General features: G+C 41.9%; 1 protein-coding gene and 1 pseudogene across 2 annotated transcripts in view; one reads left to right on the forward strand and one right to left on the reverse strand.

Annotated features, from left to right (window-relative positions):
* Nucleotides 1–22,098, reverse strand: part of ALDH7A1 (aldehyde dehydrogenase 7 family member A1) — a 49,619-nt gene that overhangs the window by 14,994 nt on the left and 12,527 nt on the right. For both annotated transcript variants that reach the window (XM_047778531.1, XM_047778530.1), the window contains exons 4-10: nt 19,612–19,692; nt 19,149–19,272; nt 16,218–16,350; nt 14,432–14,476; nt 10,557–10,634; nt 7,906–8,003; nt 1,014–1,055 (exon numbers count right to left, since the gene is read on the reverse strand). In XM_047778531.1, the coding sequence (XP_047634487.1) occupies nt 1,014–1,055; nt 7,906–8,003; nt 10,557–10,634; nt 14,432–14,476; nt 16,218–16,350; nt 19,149–19,272; nt 19,612–19,692 (601 nt within the window). The remainder of the gene's footprint in view (nt 1–1,013; nt 1,056–7,905; nt 8,004–10,556; nt 10,635–14,431; nt 14,477–16,217; nt 16,351–19,148; nt 19,273–19,611; nt 19,693–22,098) is intronic.
* On the forward strand, nt 5,723–7,106 carry LOC125123886 (small ubiquitin-related modifier 2-like; annotated as a pseudogene).

The raw sequence follows: 22,098 nt of genomic DNA on the forward strand, positions 1-22,098 counted from the left end.
GATTAAATGACATACTGCATATGAAACAGAACACAGCTGGCAAATACCCAATGATAAATTAATGCTAATTTGTATGTGTGTGTGTTTGCCTTTTCTAGGGCCGCATATGGAGGTTCCCAGGCTAGGGGTCTAATGGAAGCTGTAGCCACCAGCCTACACCAGAGTCACAGCAATGCGGGATCCCAGCCACATCTGCGACCTACACCACAGCTCACGGCAACACCTGATCCTTAACCCACTGAGCAAGGCCAGGGATCGAACCCACAACCTCACGGTTCCTAGTCGGATTCGTTAACCACTGAGTCATGACAGGAACTTCTAATTTCTAATGTTAATTTTTTGATCAACTGTTTTTACAAGATTAGAAATTTATTCAGAACCCTTCACCATAAACTTTGTATGTTTCTGGTGTACACCACAAAAACATAAACATTTAAACATGATGATAATGATGACAATATACCATTAGCAAGATTTCCTTTTTTTTAATCACAACATCCATGATTCTATGACGTCTCCACCCAGGGGTGTTCATTGCATTATCCAAAAGTTATGCTGGTAGACTATTTCCTTTTGTGACAAATAATGGAAAAAGACAACCTCCAAAGCTATAGGGAAATGATAAAACGCTGGTGTTCCTTCCCAGTACAGAAGTACTTAATTTTCCACTAAAGACAAACTAATATTAGAAACAGCAGGTCACGAAGGAATTACTTATTCTAGAGAAACTTGGCAAGTTTTCAAAAACAGCAGCAAAAACACGAAACAATGCCATACTTGCAAGTCTCACACACAAGTTCTAAGCCTGAGGTAACATTTTCCAAACATGAACACCTTGTCCTCCTAGTTCCTCTGCCTTCAAACCATCGTGTCCTATTTCACAAGGAAGATTCCTCAACATGGGAATTAGACAAACATAACGCAGAAAGGAGGGTCTTTCACAAGTTCTGTGTATTCAGAATGACTAATAAAGATATTTTAAACAGAAAACAAAAAAGAAAGGGCGGCCTTACCTATAATGGCATTGTTTCCTCCAAGTTCTAATAAACTTCTCCCTTTAAAGATACAGAAACACCAATGAGTGCCTATTTCAGTGGTTAATGAGCACAACTAGATGGCCTCAAACCATAACCTATCCCAATTGTTTTATTTCTTGATTTAAAACATAGCATGAGAATAAATCAACTGTACTTCAGTTAAAAAAAAAAAAAAAAACACTTTTCCAAGTTCTCTTGTGGTGGAGGGTTAAGGATCCTACATTGTCACTGCAGCAGCTCGGGTTGCTGCTGTGGTGTGGGTTCAGTCCCTGAGCCAGGAACTTCCAGATGCTGCAGGGTGGCCAAAATGATGAAAGAAAGCTTCCCAAGGAAAAATATTTAGCATGAACACTGCATCAAGTTTCCTGATTTTAATAACTGTTATCATGGTTATATGACTGTCCGTGTTCTTGGGAAATATACCAAAATACGTAGTGGTAAAGGAACACCATGTCTTCAATTTTATCAAAAGGTTCAAAAATAATATGCCCTCACAGCATGTATGTATACATTTATGTATTTATGTTTATGTTGCTAGAGAGAAAATTATAATTTTTTTAAGGGCCGCACCCACGGCACATGAAGGTTCCCAGGCTAGGGGTCCAATCAGAGCTCCAGCCGCTGGCCTACACCACAGCCACAGCAACACCAGATCCTTAACCCACTGAGCAAGGCCAGGTATCAAACCTGCATCCTCATGGATCCTAGTCAGATTCGTTTGGGCTGCGCCACAACAGGAACTCCAGAAAATGATTTTTAAAATGAGGCAAAATGTAAGCAATTGGTAAATCTCTTTGAAGGATACACAAGAAGTCCTTGCATTAGCCTTGAAATTTCTCTAAGTTCGAAATTACATCCCCCCAAACTCAAGTTAGTATGAAACGATGCAGTTACAGTGGAAAATTGTATGAAAATTTCCTAAGAAATTAAACACCACCACATGATCTAACAATTCTATCTGTGGGTACTTAACCCAAAGAAGTCAAAGGGGGACTGCACAGTACTTGTGGCAGCATTATTCACAGTAGCTAAAAGGCAGAAGAAACCAAAGTGTATGTTGAGAAACGCACGGCTAACAAATAGTAGAACTGCCATGCACTGGAGTATTATTCAGCCTTAAAAAGGAAGTTGTGACACATGCTATAACAAAAATGAAATAACCCAGTCACAAAAAATAACCACTATATGATTCTACTTCTAAGTGGTTCTTAGAATAGCCAAATCCGTAAGACGCAGAAAGCAGAATGCTGGCTGCCAAGAGCTAAGAGAAGGAAGAAAGGGGGTCTTAATGAGTAGACCTGGCAAGACAATGAAGTTCTGGAAATGGATGGTGGTGATGGTTTCACAACAATGCGAATGTAAATATAACTGTACCTAATGCCACTTCTCATAAAATAAGTTTATGATAGATATTTCAAAACAAATGCTATGTTTTAGGTTATATATTTCTCTCATTACAATAAAAAAAAGGACGTTCCTTGTGGCACAGGAGGTTAAGGATCCAGTGTTGTCCCTGCAGTGGCTTACGTCAATGTCGTGGCACAGGCTTGATCCCTAATTCCAGCCTGGGAACTCCTAGATGGTATTGGTGCAGCCAAAACAACCAAAGTTTAAAAATTATGTGCTCATTGTAGAAAATTATTAAAAAAAAAAAAAAGGCATAAAGGGGAGTTCCTATGGCTTAGCATAAACGAATCTGACATCCTTGAGGACACAGGTTCGATCCCAAGCCTCACTCAGTGGGTTAAGAATCAGATGTTAACGTGAGCTATGGTGTAGGTGGCAGACGTGGCCCAGATCCCACATTCCTGTGGCTGTGGTGTAGGCCGGCGGCTGTAGCTCAGGCCAACGGCTATAGCTCCGATTCGACCCCTAGCCTGGGAACCTTCATATGCTGCGGATGTGGCACTAAAAATAGGAAAACAAAAAACAGCATAAAGAATCAAGCAGGAGAGTTCCCATAGTGGCGCAGTGGAAAAGAATCCAACTAGGAACCATGAGGTTGCAGGTTCAATCCCCGGTCTCGCTCAATGGGTTAAGGATGTGGTGTTGCCGTGAGCTGTGGTGTAGGTCACAGCTCGGACCCCATGATGCTGTGGCTGATGTGTAGGCCAGAGGCTATAGCTCTGATTGGACCCCTAGCCTGGGAACCTCCATATGCTGTGGGTGCGGCCCTAGAAAAGGGCAAAAAAAAAAGAATCAGGAGTTCCCGTCATGGCTCAGTGGTTAACGAATCCGACCTGAGGTTGCAGGTTCAATCCCTGGCCTTGCTCAGTGGGTTAAGGATCCGGCATTGCTGTGAGTTGTGGTGTCGGTCGCAGAAGGGGCTCAGATCCTGAGGTGCTGTGGCTCTGGTGTAGGCCGGCAGCTACAGCTCCAATTAGACCCCCTAGCTTGGGGACCCCCATATGCCGCAGGTGTGGCCCCAGAAAAGACAAAAAAAAAAAAAAGACTCAATCAGGCAAAAGCTGTGGTCCACAGGGCACTATGAAATCACTCCCAATATGATACAGTGCTTTCTAATCTCCTTCCTATAAATTTTTATTTAGTTGAGATCATACTAATTAATTTTGCTTTATTTTCTGATTAATAATTTTCGCCTTTTCCCAAAGTTATTCAGAGCTATTTTTATTTTTTTTAATGATTTTTATTTTTTCCATCATGGCTGGTTTAGTGTTCTGTGAGTTTTCTATTGCACAGCAAGGTGACCCAGTCACACATACATATATACATTCTTTTTCTCATATTATCACGCTTCATCTTAAGTGATTAGATATAGTTCCCAGTGCTCTACAGGAGGATCTCTGCTTATCTGTTCCAAAGGCAATAGTTTGCAAAAGCTTTTTTTTAAATCACTGCATAGCATTTCATCACAATGATGTGCCAATTTTTATTTAGCCACTGCCCTCGTATTGGATATACTGGTTATTGATTACCTACCTCTTGATTATCTACATAAGTCAGGGCCAAAAGGTATGGATATATCAGATCTGCTGATACAAAGTACCAACATACTTTCTAGGAAAGGTACACAGGAGCCTATGAATGCCATTCTCATCTTACACTCTTGAGCATAAAGACTGGCGATGTGAAGAATTCCCATAGTGGTGCAGTGGTTAACGAATCCGACTAGGAACCATGGCGTTGCAGGTTTGATCCCTGGCCTTGCTCAGTGGGTTAAGGATCTGGTGTTACTGTGAGCTGTGGTGTAGGTCGCAGACTCAGCTGGGATCCCAAGTTGCTGTGGCTCTGGCATAGGCTGGTGGCTACAGCTCCGACTAGACCCCTAGCCTGGGAACCCTACATATGCCCAAGAAATGGCAAAAACACACACAAAAAAATTGGTGATTTGTTTGCCTGAATTTAGAGCTATATTTACTACTGACCTCTTAAATATAAACTTATTTTCCCTTAACTGCACTTTAAATTCAACTTCTACCTAAGTAACTTTTTAAAAAATTTTATTGTAGTTGACTTACAATGTTGTGTTAGTTTCAGGTTAAGAGCAAAGTGAATCAGTTATATATCAATATATATCTCAGTTATATATCATATCTTCAAAAAAATTAAAGCAGTTGAAAAGTAAGTAAATACAACTTTCCAAGAGAATGGGAGGTTGGGGAAGGCAACCTTCGTGATTTTTAATACATGCTAACAGACTGCCAAAATTATTCGCAGTTAAGCACCAAGTGGCTATTAAAGAGGAGCAAGTCACTGAAGGCTACATAACCCGTGTAGTCTCTGCTCCCACAGTTGATTTAATGGCAGCTTGTTGGGCACAGCAGAGCACTGTGCCAGGGGCTAAGAAAAAGGAGGAAACACATGCTACTCGTAACATCAGCTCCTCCTGCCTGGCTTCAAGCAATAAGTAGCCGAAGAGACGGAACCATAACCTCCACATCCTTTCAGTTCTCTAGATGCTCCCTAACCATGTTCAGAACCACCAATCCCCTCCAGGAAAAGCATCGACAACTTAAGACGGATGAATTACTTAACAACTGTAATCCGCCTAATGGTTCTACTTACTAAAGAACAACCAACTACTGCTTTGAGTAAGAAGGGGAAGGGAGGAGGACGGTACCTGCTAGGGAGTGAGGCAGGATTAACCATCCTGAGCACCACTGCACACACTTACTGGCCATCTGTTTATGTCTGAAGAAAGACCTATTTAAATACTTGCCCACTTTTTAATTGGGTTATCTTTATAGCACTGAATTCTGAGAATCCTCTATACAGTCTAGGCACAAATCCCTTATCGAAAAAAGGACTTGCCAATATTTGCTCCCATTCAGTAGGTTGTTCTTTTCACTTTTTTGATGGCACGCCCTTTGAAATAGCTAAGTTTTTAGTTTTGATGAAGCCTAATTTATCTATTCTTTCTTCTGTTGCTTCTGCCTTAAGTGTCATATATAAGAAACCAAGGACTAATCCAAGGTTACAAAAACATTTACTTCTACTGGTTTTGTAGTTCTAGTTCTCACATTTAGGCCTTTGATATATTTTAAGTTAATATTTAAGTACAGAGGTAGGTAGGGGTCTGACTTCATACCTAAGTATCTGGGTATCTAACCGTCCCAGCACTATTAGGTCAAGACCATTTTTCCCCACTGAAATGTCTTGGGGCTCGTTCCGTGCAGACCTGGCACCTCTTCTGTGAAGTGGCAGCTGAGACTCTGGCACTCACCATGGTCAAAGAAGAGCCCAAGGAAGCGTCGACTGAGAACAACGACCATATTAATTGGAAGGTGGTGGGGCAGGATGGTTCTGTCGTGCAGTTTGAGATTAAGAGGCATCCACCACTTAGTAAACCAATGAAAGAAAGACTTTGTAAACAACAGGGTTTGGCAGTGAGGCAGATCAGACTCCAGTGAGATGGCAGCCAATCAGTGAAACCCACTACTGCACAGGTGGAAATGGAGGATGAAGAGACAATTGATGTGTTCGAGCAGCAGACAGGAAGTGTCTACGAAAAAGGATTCCTCCAGACCAAGAGACATTCTCAATCAGAAAACTGCAATTTGGTTCCACCACATCCTAACAACTACTGCATAGCTTTCTCCGTTCTTTCGTATTGCATTTTAAAAAAAACTAAACAGCCAATGGTATGTTTTGTTCAACATCAAATGGAGATGAGACAGGGAAAAATATAGGTTCAGTGAAAATACCCCCTGATCTCCAGGAGTGGCATGCTCATTCCGTTCTTTATATTCCAGTGGGTTATTTTGCTCTATTTAACGACAACAGCAACAAAAACCATAAAGATCCTTGCATCCATTGTTCTATTGGAGAATCTTAATGTTTTGCATTCATCATTGCAAAACCAAAGATAATTTTATAACTTTTTTGTACATAGCTATTACCTGTAGGTCAATTTGTCTGTAAGTAAGGATAAATTACTCTAAAAGAAATGAATCCTAAATTTTCCTTTTAAGTCAAGTGTCTTGTTGTTTAAATAAACTTCTTGTTTAAAAGAAAGAAAGAAATGCCTTGGCATCCTGGACCCTAAATTTAAGAGTGAATTTCTGGACTCTCAATTCAATTCCATTGATTTTCCTATCTTTATGCCAATATACACAGTCTAGATTACTTTATTTTTGTTAATAAATTCTGAAATAAGGACGTGTTCAGTCCTCTGACTCTTCCCCGCCCCGACTGGTTTGGCTATTTGGAGTCCTACACATTTCATATGAATTTTTGGATCCAGTTGTCATCTCTACCAAGAAACTAAATGACACTCTGAAAGGGACTGCATTCAATCTGCAGATCACTTGGGCAGTAATAATATTGTTTCAATAAGTGATAATGGGAGGTCTTACATTTATTTAGGTCTTTCAAAATTTCTTTCAATGATGCTTTGTGGTACTATGTATGACAGACTTACACTTCCTTTGTTGAATTTATTCTTAAGAATTTGATTATTTTTGATGCTATTGTAAACAAAACGGTTTTATGAATTTCATCTTCGGAGTGCTCACTGTTAATATATAGAAATAACAATTGATTTCTGTACATTAATTTTTGTATCCTGTAACCTTGCTGACCTTGTTTATTAGCTCTAACAATACGTAAACTTTCTTTTAAAAGCAATGCCCATGTAGAAAAATAGCTAACAGTAACTATTCAAGTCCCACTAGGGTTAGAGTCTAAATTCAGCAAAATTGCCAAAAACTAACCGTCACTATTATCCAAAAAATACCTCTTTTTAAAAAAAATTTGGAAAACCTCTTAATGAGCCATACAGTGGGAAATACAAAGCTTACAACCCTCTTCAGTCTTACATGCATGAAATATAAATGAGAAAAAAGATCTGAGTCTTTTTTGACACATTCATGCTGGGCCCTGTACTCACTGATTCTGTTTTAAATCATGGGGTTTTTTTTGTTTTGTTTTGTTTTTTGGCCCCCACCATGGCATATGGAATTCTTGGGCCAGGGAGCAGATCCAAGTTGCAGTTGCGATCTCCGCTGCAGCTACAGCAAAGCTGGATCCCCAAACCTACTGTGCCAGGTTAGGGATCAAACCTGCATCGTGGCGCTGCAGAGGCGCCGCCAATCCTGTTGTGCCACAGCAGGAACTCTTGAATTGCGAGTTTTCTTTTTCTCTATTTGCCAAACAAGTCTGAGAGAAACTGCTAAATATATTTGATGTGATTCTACTATGGTCATTTGGGGGGAAATGACATCCTCTTCCAAATTACACTATTATATTTCCTATCTCTCAACTATTAACCCACTATTAATTGAACCCTTCCTTTTACTTGGACATTCGAATAAAAATGGCTAACGTCTCCAAGGAAAAAAACGCAAGCTTTAGATTTCACATCCATACCTGAGGCAATTAAAACGATCATTTTAAAGCCAACACTTACCAAACCTCTCCTGTACCATAAGGGCCACTTGTTTTCCCACCTGAGTGCTTCCGGTGAAGGACAGCAGGTTCACCTGCTCATCTTTGGCCATTGCTGTGCTGCAGGGGAAGAGGCATTGTCACCCAAGCAAAGAAACCCAGCAATGAGGAAACTCGATGGTACCAAGCAGAAAACCCCCTGGAAAGACCGTCAGTCAAGACACAAGCCCTTGTCATGGAAAGACAAAGCCCTTGCCCTGGAAAGGCACTCAAAAGACACAAGGATCCATCCCAAGGAAGCAAGGCAGACTCTTCAGGAAAACAAACTCGATTTTCACACAGAGAACCATGCAGTAGGACATGGTAACCCGTTCTGGGAGCTCTCTGGAAACAGCATCACCTCGATGCTGTCAAGGAAGATGTTCCTCCTTGTAAAAGTGACCGATGACCGGAAAATACGAACTTAGCAACTCCTCCATGAGCATGCCAGTTATTCTGCAGGCTCTTAAAACTGATTCCTTGAGAATTAAAAGGTTAAAGACTGTAGGGAAATACCCTGAATTTCCTTCCTGGAAGCTGACTTACAAATGCTGTGCTAGGCTTTCCAGTTTCTAAGGCATATAGACCAGACACTACTGATCTGAACCTCCTGGTTCACAGTTCAGTGCCTCAAAGGGCTTGATGTGGCCAAGCAAGGCAGCCACAGTGCCAGACCAAGCTACGGCTGGATCTGCTTGATGAGCTATGCACAAAGGCTTCCCGAGACCAGCCTGGCACACGAGCACTGACGGGTAAGGTGGCTGCTGCCGAAAGCCTTTCTTTACACACTGCTGTTATTATCTGAGCTGTTTCAAGGCCAATAAAAAGGACTGGATGCCCAAGTACAAGGACAGAGTGGGTCAAGGGCCAGAAGACCCTGTCTTAAATGACATTTAGAAAATACTTCAGGAGTTCCTGTCGTGGTGCAGTGGTTAACGAATCCGACTAGGAACCATGAGCTTGCAGGTTCGGTCCCTGCCCTTGCTCAGTGGGTTAACGATCTGGCGTTGCCGTGAGCTGTGGTATAGGTTGCAGACTCAGCTCAGATCCTGCATTGCTTTGGCTCTGGCGTAGGCCAGCGGCTGCAGCTCCAATTTGACCCCTAGCCTGGGAACCTCCATATGCCGTGGGAGCGGCCCAGGAAATAGCAAAAAGACAAAAAAAAAAAAGAAAAAGAAAAAAGAAAATACTTCATATGCACTCTTTACGTGGAAGTTGTATTTTCTAATATTTTCTCATTTATCTGAAAAAAGGAGTAACTTATTACTCCTCTTGGACACTGTTAAGTGTTAACAGTATGGTCCAAGTGCTGAAAGACTAACACTCTGACCACTTAGATCCAGTAAGGGTTCTCAGACCTGACTCCTGTGAAACATCACCTAAACAAAGTCAAGGCTGGAAGAACCAGTTTTCACCATGGTTCACAGAAATTATAGTCCGTTCCAGATTAAAAAGAGGTTGTGACATTCTGCCAAGTGGAAAAAGCCAAACACGGAGTTCCCTTCGTGGCTCAGCAATTAACAAACCTGACTAGGATTCATGAGAATGCGGGTTTGATCCCTGGCCTCACTCAGGGGGTTGATGATCTGGTGTGGCCATGTGCTATGGTGTAGGTCACAGACTTGGCTCGGATCCCACGTTGCTGTGGCTGTGGTGTAGACCGGCAGCTATAGCTCCAACACATCCCCGGCCTGGGAACCTCCATATGCCACAGGGGCAGCCCTAAAAAGCAAAGAAGCAAAAAAAAAAAAATCTACCTGTGAAGCCAGCTTGGATCCTGCATTTATTTATGTGACTGTGGCCTAGACCAGCAACTGTAGCTCCAATTAGACATCTAGCCTGGGTACTTCCCTATGCCATGGGTGTGGAAAGAAGGAAGGAAGGAAGGAAAGAAAGAAGGAAAGAAGGAAAAGAAAGAAGCCAAACATAAAGGCCAAATGTTGTATGATTTCATTTACATGAAATATCCCCAATAGGCAAATCCAGAGACAGAAGATAGATGAGCAGTTGCCAGGGAAAGAGGGGGAGGAGTTAGTGCCTACTAACAGGTGCAAGGCTCCTTTTGGGGGGGAACAAAAAACGTTCTGGAGTAAGGTAATGGGGATGGTGGCACAACACTGTGACTATACTAAGAACCACTCAATTGTACATTTTCAAGACAGAACTTTATGGTATGTGATCTACATGGCCATTTTTAAAGAACAATAAATTAGAAGCTTTGTTTCAGGGGTTCCCTCTTTTGGTCAGCTGGCGAACCCAGAGAACAAGGTCAGTTCTTAGTGGGGAGTAAGGCACCGCAGCACAATTCCACAGTCTTGCTTTGTAAGCGAGCTCATTTATAAATCTGGCCTCAGGAAGCCATGGACTGCACGTCAGCAGAACAATTTGCTATTTTAGGATATTAACAGCTTATAATGCTAGTTCTGGGCAATGACCAAGACAATTCTCACTCATCCTTCAGCACAGGCTACTCATTCATACGGTAAAGCCCAATGAGATCCCTAACAATAATGACTCCAAAAACCCATTCTCACCTCCCTAGCTATACTGGGTTTTGAAATTCTACTAAAAGATGATTCTAGTTGACCAACCAGGGTCCTTCAACAGAAAGATACCCTTGGCCAGGTGACATACCCAATATCCGCTCCACCACAAGTCAAGGAACAAATAGCACCAGGCAGCTTGTTGTCTTCCAGAACCTTGGCTATTATCCTAGAAAAGAAAAAGCAATCACTAAGGAAAAGAATGATTTGATTTCTTACCATTTTTTGAAAAAGAGCAGTAATTCCAACCATGTGACTTTGCAACCTTCCAATCCCTTAAACATCCAGACCTGGATTTCTCTTCACATACTAACACTTAAAAGCAGATTTTTTTTTTTCCCCTAAAAGAAACTTAAGAAGAAGAAGACATGTAAAATTAATAAAAGAATCTAAAGCATTGGTTAGAGAAGTCAAGTGATTATTGTTCTCAAGTATTTTCTGTCCAATTGTGAAGACATATCTGGTTCAAGATGGTCAATTGATCACAGAGCATTTGTTTTGGCCTCTTGCCACCAAATCCATTGAAATGATGGTAGAGAAATAAAAAGGGAAATATGGAAGAAAGCTCAGAAAGATGAACAAAATGCAAAGTAGTTACCACTAGCAAATGAGATGTTTTAACCATCTCTGCAAAGCAGAGCCAGCCAGGGAAGTGGTCAAGGATAAAAAAGGGAAAAGACGTCCAAACCTAGAGAGGATGCTGAGGAGATGGAGCAGAGGGCACTGGGCTTGCCTGCACAACCCCAAAGACGGTCAGGACTGGTGTCCACCCGCTTCACACCAACCTCCTAGGCAGGCAACACCAGCACCCTCCAAGCTAAAGCTGAAGGACAAGCACAACTTTCTCCTCGTCTCCTTACAACTCAGCCTGTCAAAATGAGAAATACAGTTCAATGCCACTTAAATCTGATTTTGAACTGTAAAAACTGGCTCCAGTAATTCTGACATCTCTGGAAACATGGTTCTTCCATTCATTTTGAGCTTCCTAAGGAGCACAGGCCTCAGGAGAGCAGTTTCTTTTCATCAATAATTCCAACTGGCTGGCTACTTTCTAGTGTGTTTAAATTTCAAAAAGATCGGAGTTCCCGTCGTGGCTCAGTGGTTAACGAATCCGACTAGGAACTATGAGGTTGCGTGTTCGATCCCTGGCCTTGCTCCGTGGGTTGGGGATCCGGTGTTGCTGGGGGCTGTGGTGTGGGATGCAGACGCGGCTCGGATCCCACATTGCTGTGGCCCTGGCATAGGCCAGCAGCTACAGCTCTGATTGGACACCCAGCCTGGGAATCTCCAGTGCAGCAGGTGTGGCCCTAGAAAAAGACAAAAAAAAAAAAAGAAAAAAGGTCCAGGAGTTCCTGCTGTGGGCACAATGGGATCGGCCACACCTAGGGAGCACTGGGGACTGGGGTTGTCACTGCTGAGGCTAGGGTTCAAACCCTGGCCCAGAAACTTCTGCATGTTGTAGCCAAAAAAAATTTAAAACAACATTGAATGAAGAGAATACCTGATGCTATCCTGCTGACAAGCTATGTTCCTGACCTATATCATTCTTAATAGACAGAGGTAAGACAAGTGGTCATTTTATGAGTCTGAATGTTAGATGAATCTAAGAACTCCCAGAAAGGATGTTACAACACCCTGGGTTATTTCAGGCACAATTTAGCATCATTTTACTTATTGTCTTCTAAAAAAAATCAGGTATTATTCTCCATTATCTTAAAAAAAAAAAAAAAAGAGAGAGTCAGGGTCCTATATAAACACCTCAAACCCTTTAACGGTTTAAAGCAAATACATGAATAAAATATTTAAAACTACAAAGCTACAGTAACCTAGAACATATGAAACCAATATCAAAATTAATAATAATTTAATCAGCTGCAACAACTGGCAAGTCATCAGTTACATCCACATTATCTGGTTTTAAGGTTTGGGTTTTTTGTTTGTTGTTTTGGCCACAGCATGCAATGGCTTGATGTGGGCTCTCAGTTTCCAGACCAGAGATTGAACTCGGGCCACAGCAGTGAAAGCATCAAGTCTTAAGCACCAGACCAAGGAACGCCCTAAGGTTTATTTTTTAAAATTGCTTGGGGGGAGTTCCTGTTGGGGCTCAGTAGAAACGAATCCAACTAGTAACCATGAGGTCGTGGGTTCAATCCCCAGCCTCGCTCAGTGGATTAAGGATCTGGCATTGCTGTGGGCTGTGGTATAGGTTGCAGATGCTCCTCAGATCCTGAGTGGCTGTGGCATGTAGTCTGGCAGCTGTAGCTCCCGTTTGACACCTAGCCTGGGAACCTCCATATGCCTCAAGTGCAGCCGTATAAAGCAAAATAAATAAATAAATAAAATAAAATTGCTTGGGGAATCTCACAATTTTTACATGTTTTGTATACTAGGATTCTCTGTAGTATTTAATCTAAACACCCTTGCCTCAAAGGATATTGTTTCCTGAATATCACATATGACTTTCAAGTAAATAACTAACACACACTAACGCTCCTCTAGCCAACTTTTCATTTCCTAAGCCGGTGTTCCTAAATGATCTTCCTACATCAAAGGCCCTCTTACGTACAGACTCCATCACAAGCTCTCCACCCACAATCCTAAAATCAGAGAACACAGACCATGCAAACAATGGAACACCAAGGGCGCGTTACCACCCTACCTGAGAAGACACTGTCTTTTATACATTCTCTATATTCTAGAATGATAAATGAGTAACACTGATGTTATGACCTAATCAGTTGTCAAGTTCCCAAATAGGAATAAACAAAATAGTAATATTTTAACCGAAAGGTGAAATATATTTTGGATAGTGTTAAAAGAATCACTGGAATCGTTTATTTATTTATTTATTTATTTGTCTTTTTAGGGCCGCATCTGTGGCATATGGAGGTTCCCAGGCCAGGGGTCTCACTGGAGCTACAGCTGTCAGCCTATGCCAGAGCCACAGCCACTCGGGATCCGATCCATGTCTGCCACCCACATCACAGCTCACGGCAACGCTGGATCCTTAACCCACTGAGCAAGGCCAGGGATCGAACCCGCAACCTCATGGTTCCTAGCTGGATTCGTTAACCACTGAGCCAGGACGGGTACTCCCACTGGAATGGTTTAATAACTATTTCTTCCTGCTTTGCTAACAGTTTATTTAAAAAAAAGCAATAAAAGTATCAGGTGAATAAAAATCCGAACCATTATCATACTGAATAGCTATAGCACAGAGCCCCTAAATCTAAGACTGTCTCCTCTTCACTGGATTTGTTTTTATTTTGCAAATGACAAAAAATGTTTTACAAGTTCAAGCTCAACATTTCTATCTGTATCTGGCATAAATGACTTAAATGAATGATGTGCCTCTCAAAAAGCTCTGTGAACTGCCTAAAGATTAAAATATATACATATATACATATATATACATATATATATGTATATATACATATATATATGTATATACATATATACATATATATACACATATATATGTATATATATATATATACATACATATATATATATATATATATATATATATATATATATATATATATATATATACAATAGGAGTTTCTGTCGTGGCCCAGTGGTTAACGAATCCGACCAGGAACCATGGGGTTTCAGGTTTGATCCCTGGCCTTGCTCAGTGGGTTAAAGATTTGGTGTTGCCATGAGCTGTGGTGTAGGTTGCAGACGAGACTCGGATCCCGCGTTGCTGTGGCTCTGGCGTAGGCCGGTGGCTACAGCTCTGATTGGACCCCTAGCCAAGGAACCTCCATATGCCACAGGAGCAGCCCTAGGAAAGGCAAAAAGACAAAAAAAAAAATATGTATAGACATAACCAAAAAAAAAAAGTTTATCCAAACTCGATGCTGAAATAAATACTTTCATGTCAGATTAAAAATTCATTGCCTATCAATCACCCTTCTAAGATCCTCCCATACTGAGAAAAAAAGAAAAACCCCACATACTTACTTTGTGACGGCTACACTAATGAGCGAAGTTGTTGGAGCGCCTTTCCTTGTGAGGGATTAAAAAAAAAAAAAAAAAAAGACAGCTTAATTTGTAGAAATCATAAATACCTTTTTTTTCAAGCAGATGCAAACCTCTTTATGACAAAAAGTTCTCTCCAATGAAAAACTGAGCCTAGTAACTGAAAGAGAAATCTACCCTTCTGTTTCATGTCTCTGGGATCTTAAACACTGTAAAAATGCAGAACTTTTATAAATAGAAAAATCACACCAAGCAATTTTGAACCTACTTGCACTCATCACAGGAACTGTTACAGGAACTGTTACAGTAACTGTTCTGTCTGCCAATTACGGAAACTGAGTAAAACAGAGATTGATCAACAGAAACTTTCGCTTAGAAGGCCCAGAGGGCTGAGAAGAGCTACACGGAATTAGCCTTTGGCAACAGGGAGCCAAACCATTAATCCTCCCAACCGGGCCTTTCTTTTTTAAAATCTTTTGAGTGCCTTCAACTGATTACTTCATTAAATCAGTACATATTGGAATGATAGATACAAAATGGGCAAAGGCAATTCTCCTGGGTTGCCTGATCTAAGTTCCTCCACTGAATGTGAGAGTTAAAAACAAGCAACTGTTTTGTCATCTATAAAATACTGACATTTCCCAGCTAACGTTTACTATCACATATTTTAGACAGATGTAACATTGACCAAGTGCCTCAGAATCACTTGGGAAATCGCTATTAAATTTTTATTGAGTTTAGAAAAAAGAATCGCGAGTTCCTGCTGGGGAGCACTGGGTTAAGGATCCCGCGTTGTCTCTGTGGCAGTGAGAGTTCAATCCCTGACCCAACACAGTAGGTAAAGGAACCAGCGTTGCCACAGCTGTGGCACAGGGTGAAGCTACAGCTTAGATTCAATCCCTGGCCACAGTATGCCACGAGTGTGGTTGAACAAAGGGAAAAAAAAAAAAAAGAATCAAATTTCAAAAGAATATTATGACTCATCCCAAGTTCTTTTTTTTCCCTCCTACTTGTTCACTTATTAAGTGTCTGTCAGTGTAGATGATAAAGATGTTCTGCTCGCATCTTTTGGCAGAGCAGGGACATTCCTTCAAATTTCATGAGTGGTAGAAATGGGGGGACTACTGGGGCCCCCAAGACAGCTTCAGCATGGGGGCTGGTTGCTGGTGAACAATAAAAACCAAAAAATCGATTATGGAGGGGGGGCGAAGGACAGAGATTGAGTTCAATCAGATGTACAGTGATTTAACACACAGCTATGTCATGAAACCCCCATAAAAACCCTGCACATCGAGCTCAGTGGAGCATCCTAAGAAAGCTGCAATCATTAAATACTGTGCTTTCCTGGGTTCTGAGAGCCATTCTACTGCATTGCTAAAACTAAGCATTCATGGGAACCTCCAGATTTATAGACAGTTGGTCAAAACTGCAGCTGTCCTGGGGACTGGAAAAATGTGCAGCTTGCATCTCAAGTAGGGACAGTAGATGGAGCCTGACACTAAGTCCAGGTAGTTAGTGTCAGAAGTGAACTATAGAGCTCCTGCTTGGGGTGGAAATAACTGGGAGGAACAGAGGAAAGGGCTGGGTCGAAAAATACAAATTGTACCAGAGAATACTTACTCCTGAAAATCAGCATCTCACAATAGCAGGTGTGATTTACCATGGTAATTGAAAAAGTAGTAGAAAACATTTCAAAACATTTTACAATACTTTCTGTAATACCTGAAAATGGCTACTTTTACCATCCAACAAAGTGGGTCATTCTTACCAAAGGCAGGCATTCCCGCAGATCATGGCGATGGCGTTGTTCCAGCCGTATACTGCCACGGGGAAGTTGAATGCAGTGATGATTCCAACCAGGCCTACGGGATTCCACTGCTCGATGAGCGCGTGGCCAGGTCCTGAGGACAGGGAAGGCGTGCGACATGCTGAAGCACGTTAATTGCATGCCTGTGCATTCATCAGAACAAAGTCTGCAGTCTTTCATTTTCAGAACAAAGGTGCAGCAGACCAAGGGAGGGCTCCAGATGCCTTGGGATCTTTACATAGCTGTGGGGTCACTGATTCGTTAATTAGCAAACAACAGAAGCTGTTACTACTACACTATCCCATAACCTGTGAGGATGTCCGTGATGCCTCTATTCCTCATAGGAGCTCTGGATCAGGGCAAGTGTCAGTCCCCTCTGGGAGACAGGGACACTTCACAGAGCAGATGAGAGATGTGCCCACGGTGACAGGAGCGACAAGGGCAGCGCATAACCAGAACACAGGATTCAGGACTCTCAGGGCCCTCCCTGTTCATGACAGGGCCTGAGGTGGCCCTCAGCTAACCTCTCTAAATTCAGGACAAGCTGGCTCATGTATAGGGCAAAAAAAAGTTCTAATAATTACATAAACATTGCATGAATGAATTGCACTCATCTTTACATACATACAGAAAAACCAAAGCTACAAATATGTGTATTTTATAGTCAAACTCTCAAGTCACCATAATCCTAGAAGGGCCTTATTTATTTATTTACTTATTTTTGTCTTTTTAGGGCCATACCCAAGGCATATACAAGGTCCCAGGCTAGGGACTGAATCGGAGCTGCGGCTGGCAGCCTGCCACACCAGATCCGAGCCACGTCTGTGACCTACGCCACAGCTCACAGCAACGCGGGATCCTTAAGCCACTGAGTGAGGCCAGTTATTGAACCACATCCTCATGGACACTAGTCGGGCTCATTACCGAAGATCCATGACAGGAACTCCCACAAGGGCTTTATTTTAATCAAAGCCAGGTGAAGCAGTGAAGAACCTCCCTAAACTGGCAGTATGCAACTTTTCTAACCGGAAAATATCTATTAAAAGTGTTCAGGGAATGCCCATCATGGCTTAGTGGAAATGCATCTGACTAACAACCATGAGGACACAGGTTCGATTCCCGGCCTCACTCAGTGGGTTAAGGATCCAGCGTTGCCGTGAACTGTGGTGTAGCTTGCAGACGGAGCTTGGATCTGGCATTGCTGTGGCTGTGGTGTAGGCAGGCCAGTGGCTACAGCTCCAATTCAACCGCTAGCCTGGGAACTTCCATATGCCCTGGGTGTGGCCCTGAAAAGACAAAAAGTAAATACAAGTATTCAATGACATAAAATTAAGCTTGTCTTTGTTCCTGGAAATCACCATTATATATCTAATTAAGGATAATAACTGTACATTTGAAAAGAATCCCCTCTTTCTACAGTGGGGAATTTGCCCAATATTGCAATTAAAAAAACAACAACTGGAACATATGATTTTTAAAGAGTTTCTTGGCATTCCCTGGTGGAGCAGCTGGTATTGTCAGTACTACGACATGGGTTTGATTCCTGGCCTGGGAACTTCCACATGCCGTGGGGGCAGCCAAAAAAAGAAAAAGAGAAAGAAACTTTATTTCCCTGATTCTAAATGTAACATAATCCCCATCATGGAAACTGCAGAAAGGAAGAAAAACAGAAAGAAGATGGTAACAACAATCATGGCTACTACTTTGGGAGACCACCTGTACTTGCAATGCAGGCACAGCAATCACCTGTTTTGCTCCACTAATACAGCAAACACTACAAATCACATAAGCCCTTGTCCTCATCATTCAGGACAGGTTGGTCCTTGCAGCACAGTTGCGCTATAAGACGCAAAACCCCCTAAATATCCATAGGGAACTGGCCATTCTCACAACAAATAGATAGCCATAATAATAATTAAAAAAAAGAAAGATAAGATGTCTTACCGTATGAAAGAATTTCTAAGACACATAAAGTAGGAAAAATGTATAGACTAGAGAACATACAGTTTCCTAATTTCTGTGTTTCTAAAAAAGACCCATTTGCCTGCATGTGAATAAAAGCTCTATGCTTCAATACTTCCACAGGGATTCTACGGAGTACCCTGTGGGGAGGAAGGAAACATTTCATCTTTTACCCTTTTGCTCCTTTTTAACTGTGTGATATGACTACACTACCTCTTCAAAAAAGCTCAAGTACTTCAAAAACAAGTGAATACAAATCTGCAATACAGTGTGAGGTTGGGGAAGGCAATCATCATGATTTTTTAATTTTAACACATGTTAACAGCCAAAATTATTCCCTCAACCTTTGTCATATGACTCGGCATTTCGGTCCTTTCTAATGCTTCCTACTGAGAGGACAATGAACACCTTTACACATAAACCTCCGTCACATTCCACATTATTCACTTAAGAGTCTTGAAACTGGTATTACGTATTTAAGGCTCTCTGGATATTTGTCAAAGTTGTTTTCCAGACAGACTGCTGGATCACATTGCCCAACGTCCCCGGAAGAGTGTCAGTCTCACCCACGAAGTTGCCAATGCTGAGTTTTATTTATTTCTATTTTCTTGGCTACATGCACATCATTCCAAAGTTTCCTGGGCAGGAGTCAAACGTGGTGCCACAGCAGTGACAACGCTGGAACCCCAACCTGCTGGGCCACTAGAGAACCTCTGTCTTTAAAAATAATTTTTTGAAATTTTTTAAGTGTCTTGATCTCATGTTTTCACCAGTTTTGATTTCCATTTCTTAGTAAGAAGATAAAAGATGTTTTCATATACATGTGAACTACTTGAAGTTCCTCTTTTGCGGACTGTTGAGAGCCAGAGAACACTTTAGAACATCTCTGTCAGGCACAAAACTCTCAGCTGAAGTGACTTGAGTGCTTACTTTCAGAAGGCAGGATGGGTCCCCCAATCATCCGAGACAAGCCAACGGCATAGTCACAAATATCCACGTACTCTTGCACTTCTCCCACACCTTCCACCAAGATTTTCCCCATCTCCAAAGACACCTAGAAACACACGAAGCCAAGCAGCATTTTTTTCATAAGAATTCAGGTTTCAAATATTCAATTTATGGGGAAGGAAAAGTAAAACATTTTGCTTCTGTTTTGTAAAAGTTATAAACGTCAGAAAGTCTGTCCTCATTTTGCTGAAGAATTTTAAAATCTAAGAAATACCGTCACTTTTTCCTATCTTGTTAATCTTTCCTCTAAAAAAAAAGATTTTTAAAATATTTAAATTGCTTTTCTTAAAAATCACAATCTTAATTTTGAGATTAAGGTTGAGAACTAGTGGGCAGCCTTATTCTCCACACAAAGGATTGCACATTTACTACAAAAATACTTTACCAGGCTTCCTAGTACTTGGATCTTTTCCCGCAAGGCATCACCGATCTGTCTCACTATTTCTCCTCGCTTTGGAGCAGGAATCTAAGGAAAAAACAGAATCTTAGCATCTGACTCGAAGAATAAACTCGTGTCTACAGCACAGCATTCATAAATGTGCTTTAAGTGGGAGTTCCCCGTTGTGACGCAGCAGAAACGAATCCGACTAGTAACCACAAGAATGCAGGTTCAATCCTTGGCCTCTCTCAGTGGGTCAGGGATCTGGCATTGCCATGAGCTGTGGTGTAGGTCGCAGATGCAGCTCAGATCCCTTGTTGCTATGGCTGTGGCCAGCAGCTGTAGTGCCTATTTGACCCCTAGCCTGGGAACTCTACATGCCTTGTGTACAGCCCTAAAAAAAAAAAAAAAGAAAAGAAAAGAAAAGAAAAAGAAAAAAGTGCTTTAAATAAGATAACTGAACATCAAAGACGTCAAGACAACTGCTTTGATCCTATCAAGACTGTAACATGGTAGGCCCTAAAATCTGTACCAGAGACCAAGAAAATATCCAGATATGTTCCTGGCAAACAAGGTTCTGTGCCAAGTACAGAGGGAAATTCAGATTGAACACACCCTTTTGAGATGACTCCAGAAAACTCAAAATGCCTTTATGATTCCCAGTGACATTTTCATATAGGTCAAAGTGACTGCATGCCCAAACCCTACACTTAGCTTACTGAGAAAACTAGCATTCCATAAGCCATTCAAATCACACCATTCACTCTCCAAGTATTTTCTGAGCACCTTCTATGTGACAAGTGAAGTATTCATGGAGCTTATAACAGAGGCGGGGGGGGGCAGCAAATAATTACAAATTGCCACAAGGGCTAGACCGACCAAGGAAATAAACAGGGTTCTGAAACAGAGGAAACAAAAGGTTTAGAGGATAAATGTATACATTACTTCATCTAAAAGGTTTTTGGGGAGTTCCCTGGTGGCCTAGTGGTTAAGGATCTGCATTGTCACTTCTATGGCATAGGTCTGATCCCTGGTCCAGGAACTTCCTAGCGCTGCAGCAAAAAAAAAAAAAAAATAGTTGTCAGGCAAAATCTCCAAAATGAGATTGAAGCTAAAACCAGAGGTTAGGACAAGTCAACCAGGGGAATTTTTTTTTTCAAGGAAAAGAAAACCATGTAAGAGATCCATGGAAAATAAAAGCTTGATAGAGTTCCCACTGTGTCACAATGGGATTGGCGGCGTCTTGGTAGTGCTGGGACACAAGTTCAATCCCTGGATCCAGCGTTGCCACTTGGGTCAAGACTGTGGCTCAGATCAGATCCTTAGCCTGGGAGCTCCATGTGCTGCCAGGCTGCCAAAGAATGAAAAAGAAAAGAAAATTTTGTTGTACAGATCTTGGGATGATTGGGAAGTACACCATGCCTACAGCTAGCCAGAGCTTTAAGAAGTCTGAATCTTAGAGTTCCTGTTGTGCCTCAGCAGTAACAAATCCTACTAGTATCCATGAGGACTCAGGTTCGATTCCTGGCCCTGCTCAGTGGGTTAAGGATCCAGTGTTGTTGTGAGATGTCATGTAGGTTTCAGACTCGGTTCAGACCTGGCGTGGCTGTGGCTGTGGTGTAGGCCAGCAGCTGCAGCTCCAATTCAACCTCTAGCCTGGACACTTTCATATGCTGTAGGTGCGGCCCCAAAAAGACAAAAAAAAAAAAGGTAGTCTGACTCATACTCCAGATGCAATGGGAAGTCTTTAATGGTTTTAAGAAGCCAAAAAAAAAAAAGCCCAGTGGTTAACGAACCCAACTGGTGTCCACGAGGACTCGGGTTCTATCCCTGGCCTCACTCAGTGGGTTAAGGATCCAGTGTTGCCATGAGCTATGGTGTAGGTAGCAGACACAGCTCAGATCTTGCATTGCTGTGGCTCTGGCATAGGCCAACAGCTACAGCTCGGATTCGACACCTAGCCCGGGAACCTCCATATGCTGAGGGTGTGTCCCTTAAAAAAAAAAAAAAGGCAAAAGACAAAAAAAAAAGATCACTGCCTAATTCATGGAGAATAAAATTGGAGGGGAAAAGAAGAGAAGAAGGGAGACTAATTAAGAACATATTCTAGGAGTTTCCGTCGTGGCTCAGTGGTTAATGAATCCGACTAGGAACCACGAGGTTGCGGGTTTGATCCCTGGCCTTGCTCAGTGGGTTAAGAATCCGGCATTGCTATGAGCTATGGTGTAGGTCACAGACCTGGCTCAGATCCTGAGCTGCTATGGCTCTGGTGCTAGGCTGGCGGCTACAGCTCCAGCCTGGGAACCTCCATATGCCGCAGGAGCAGCCACAGAAAAGGCAAAACAACAACAACAACAACAAAAAAAACATATTCTAGTCTCCAAGGCAAAAAAAAAGCAACTTAGCCTTAAGACTGAAGCAAGGGAGACAAAAAAGTATATTCAGGATCTACTTTGGAAGTAGAGTGAACAGAACACACTGATGGGGAGTTCC

This window comes from Phacochoerus africanus, chromosome 4, assembly GCF_016906955.1.
Source record: "Phacochoerus africanus isolate WHEZ1 chromosome 4, ROS_Pafr_v1, whole genome shotgun sequence".
NCBI classification, from domain to species: Eukaryota; Metazoa; Chordata; class Mammalia; order Artiodactyla; family Suidae; genus Phacochoerus; species Phacochoerus africanus.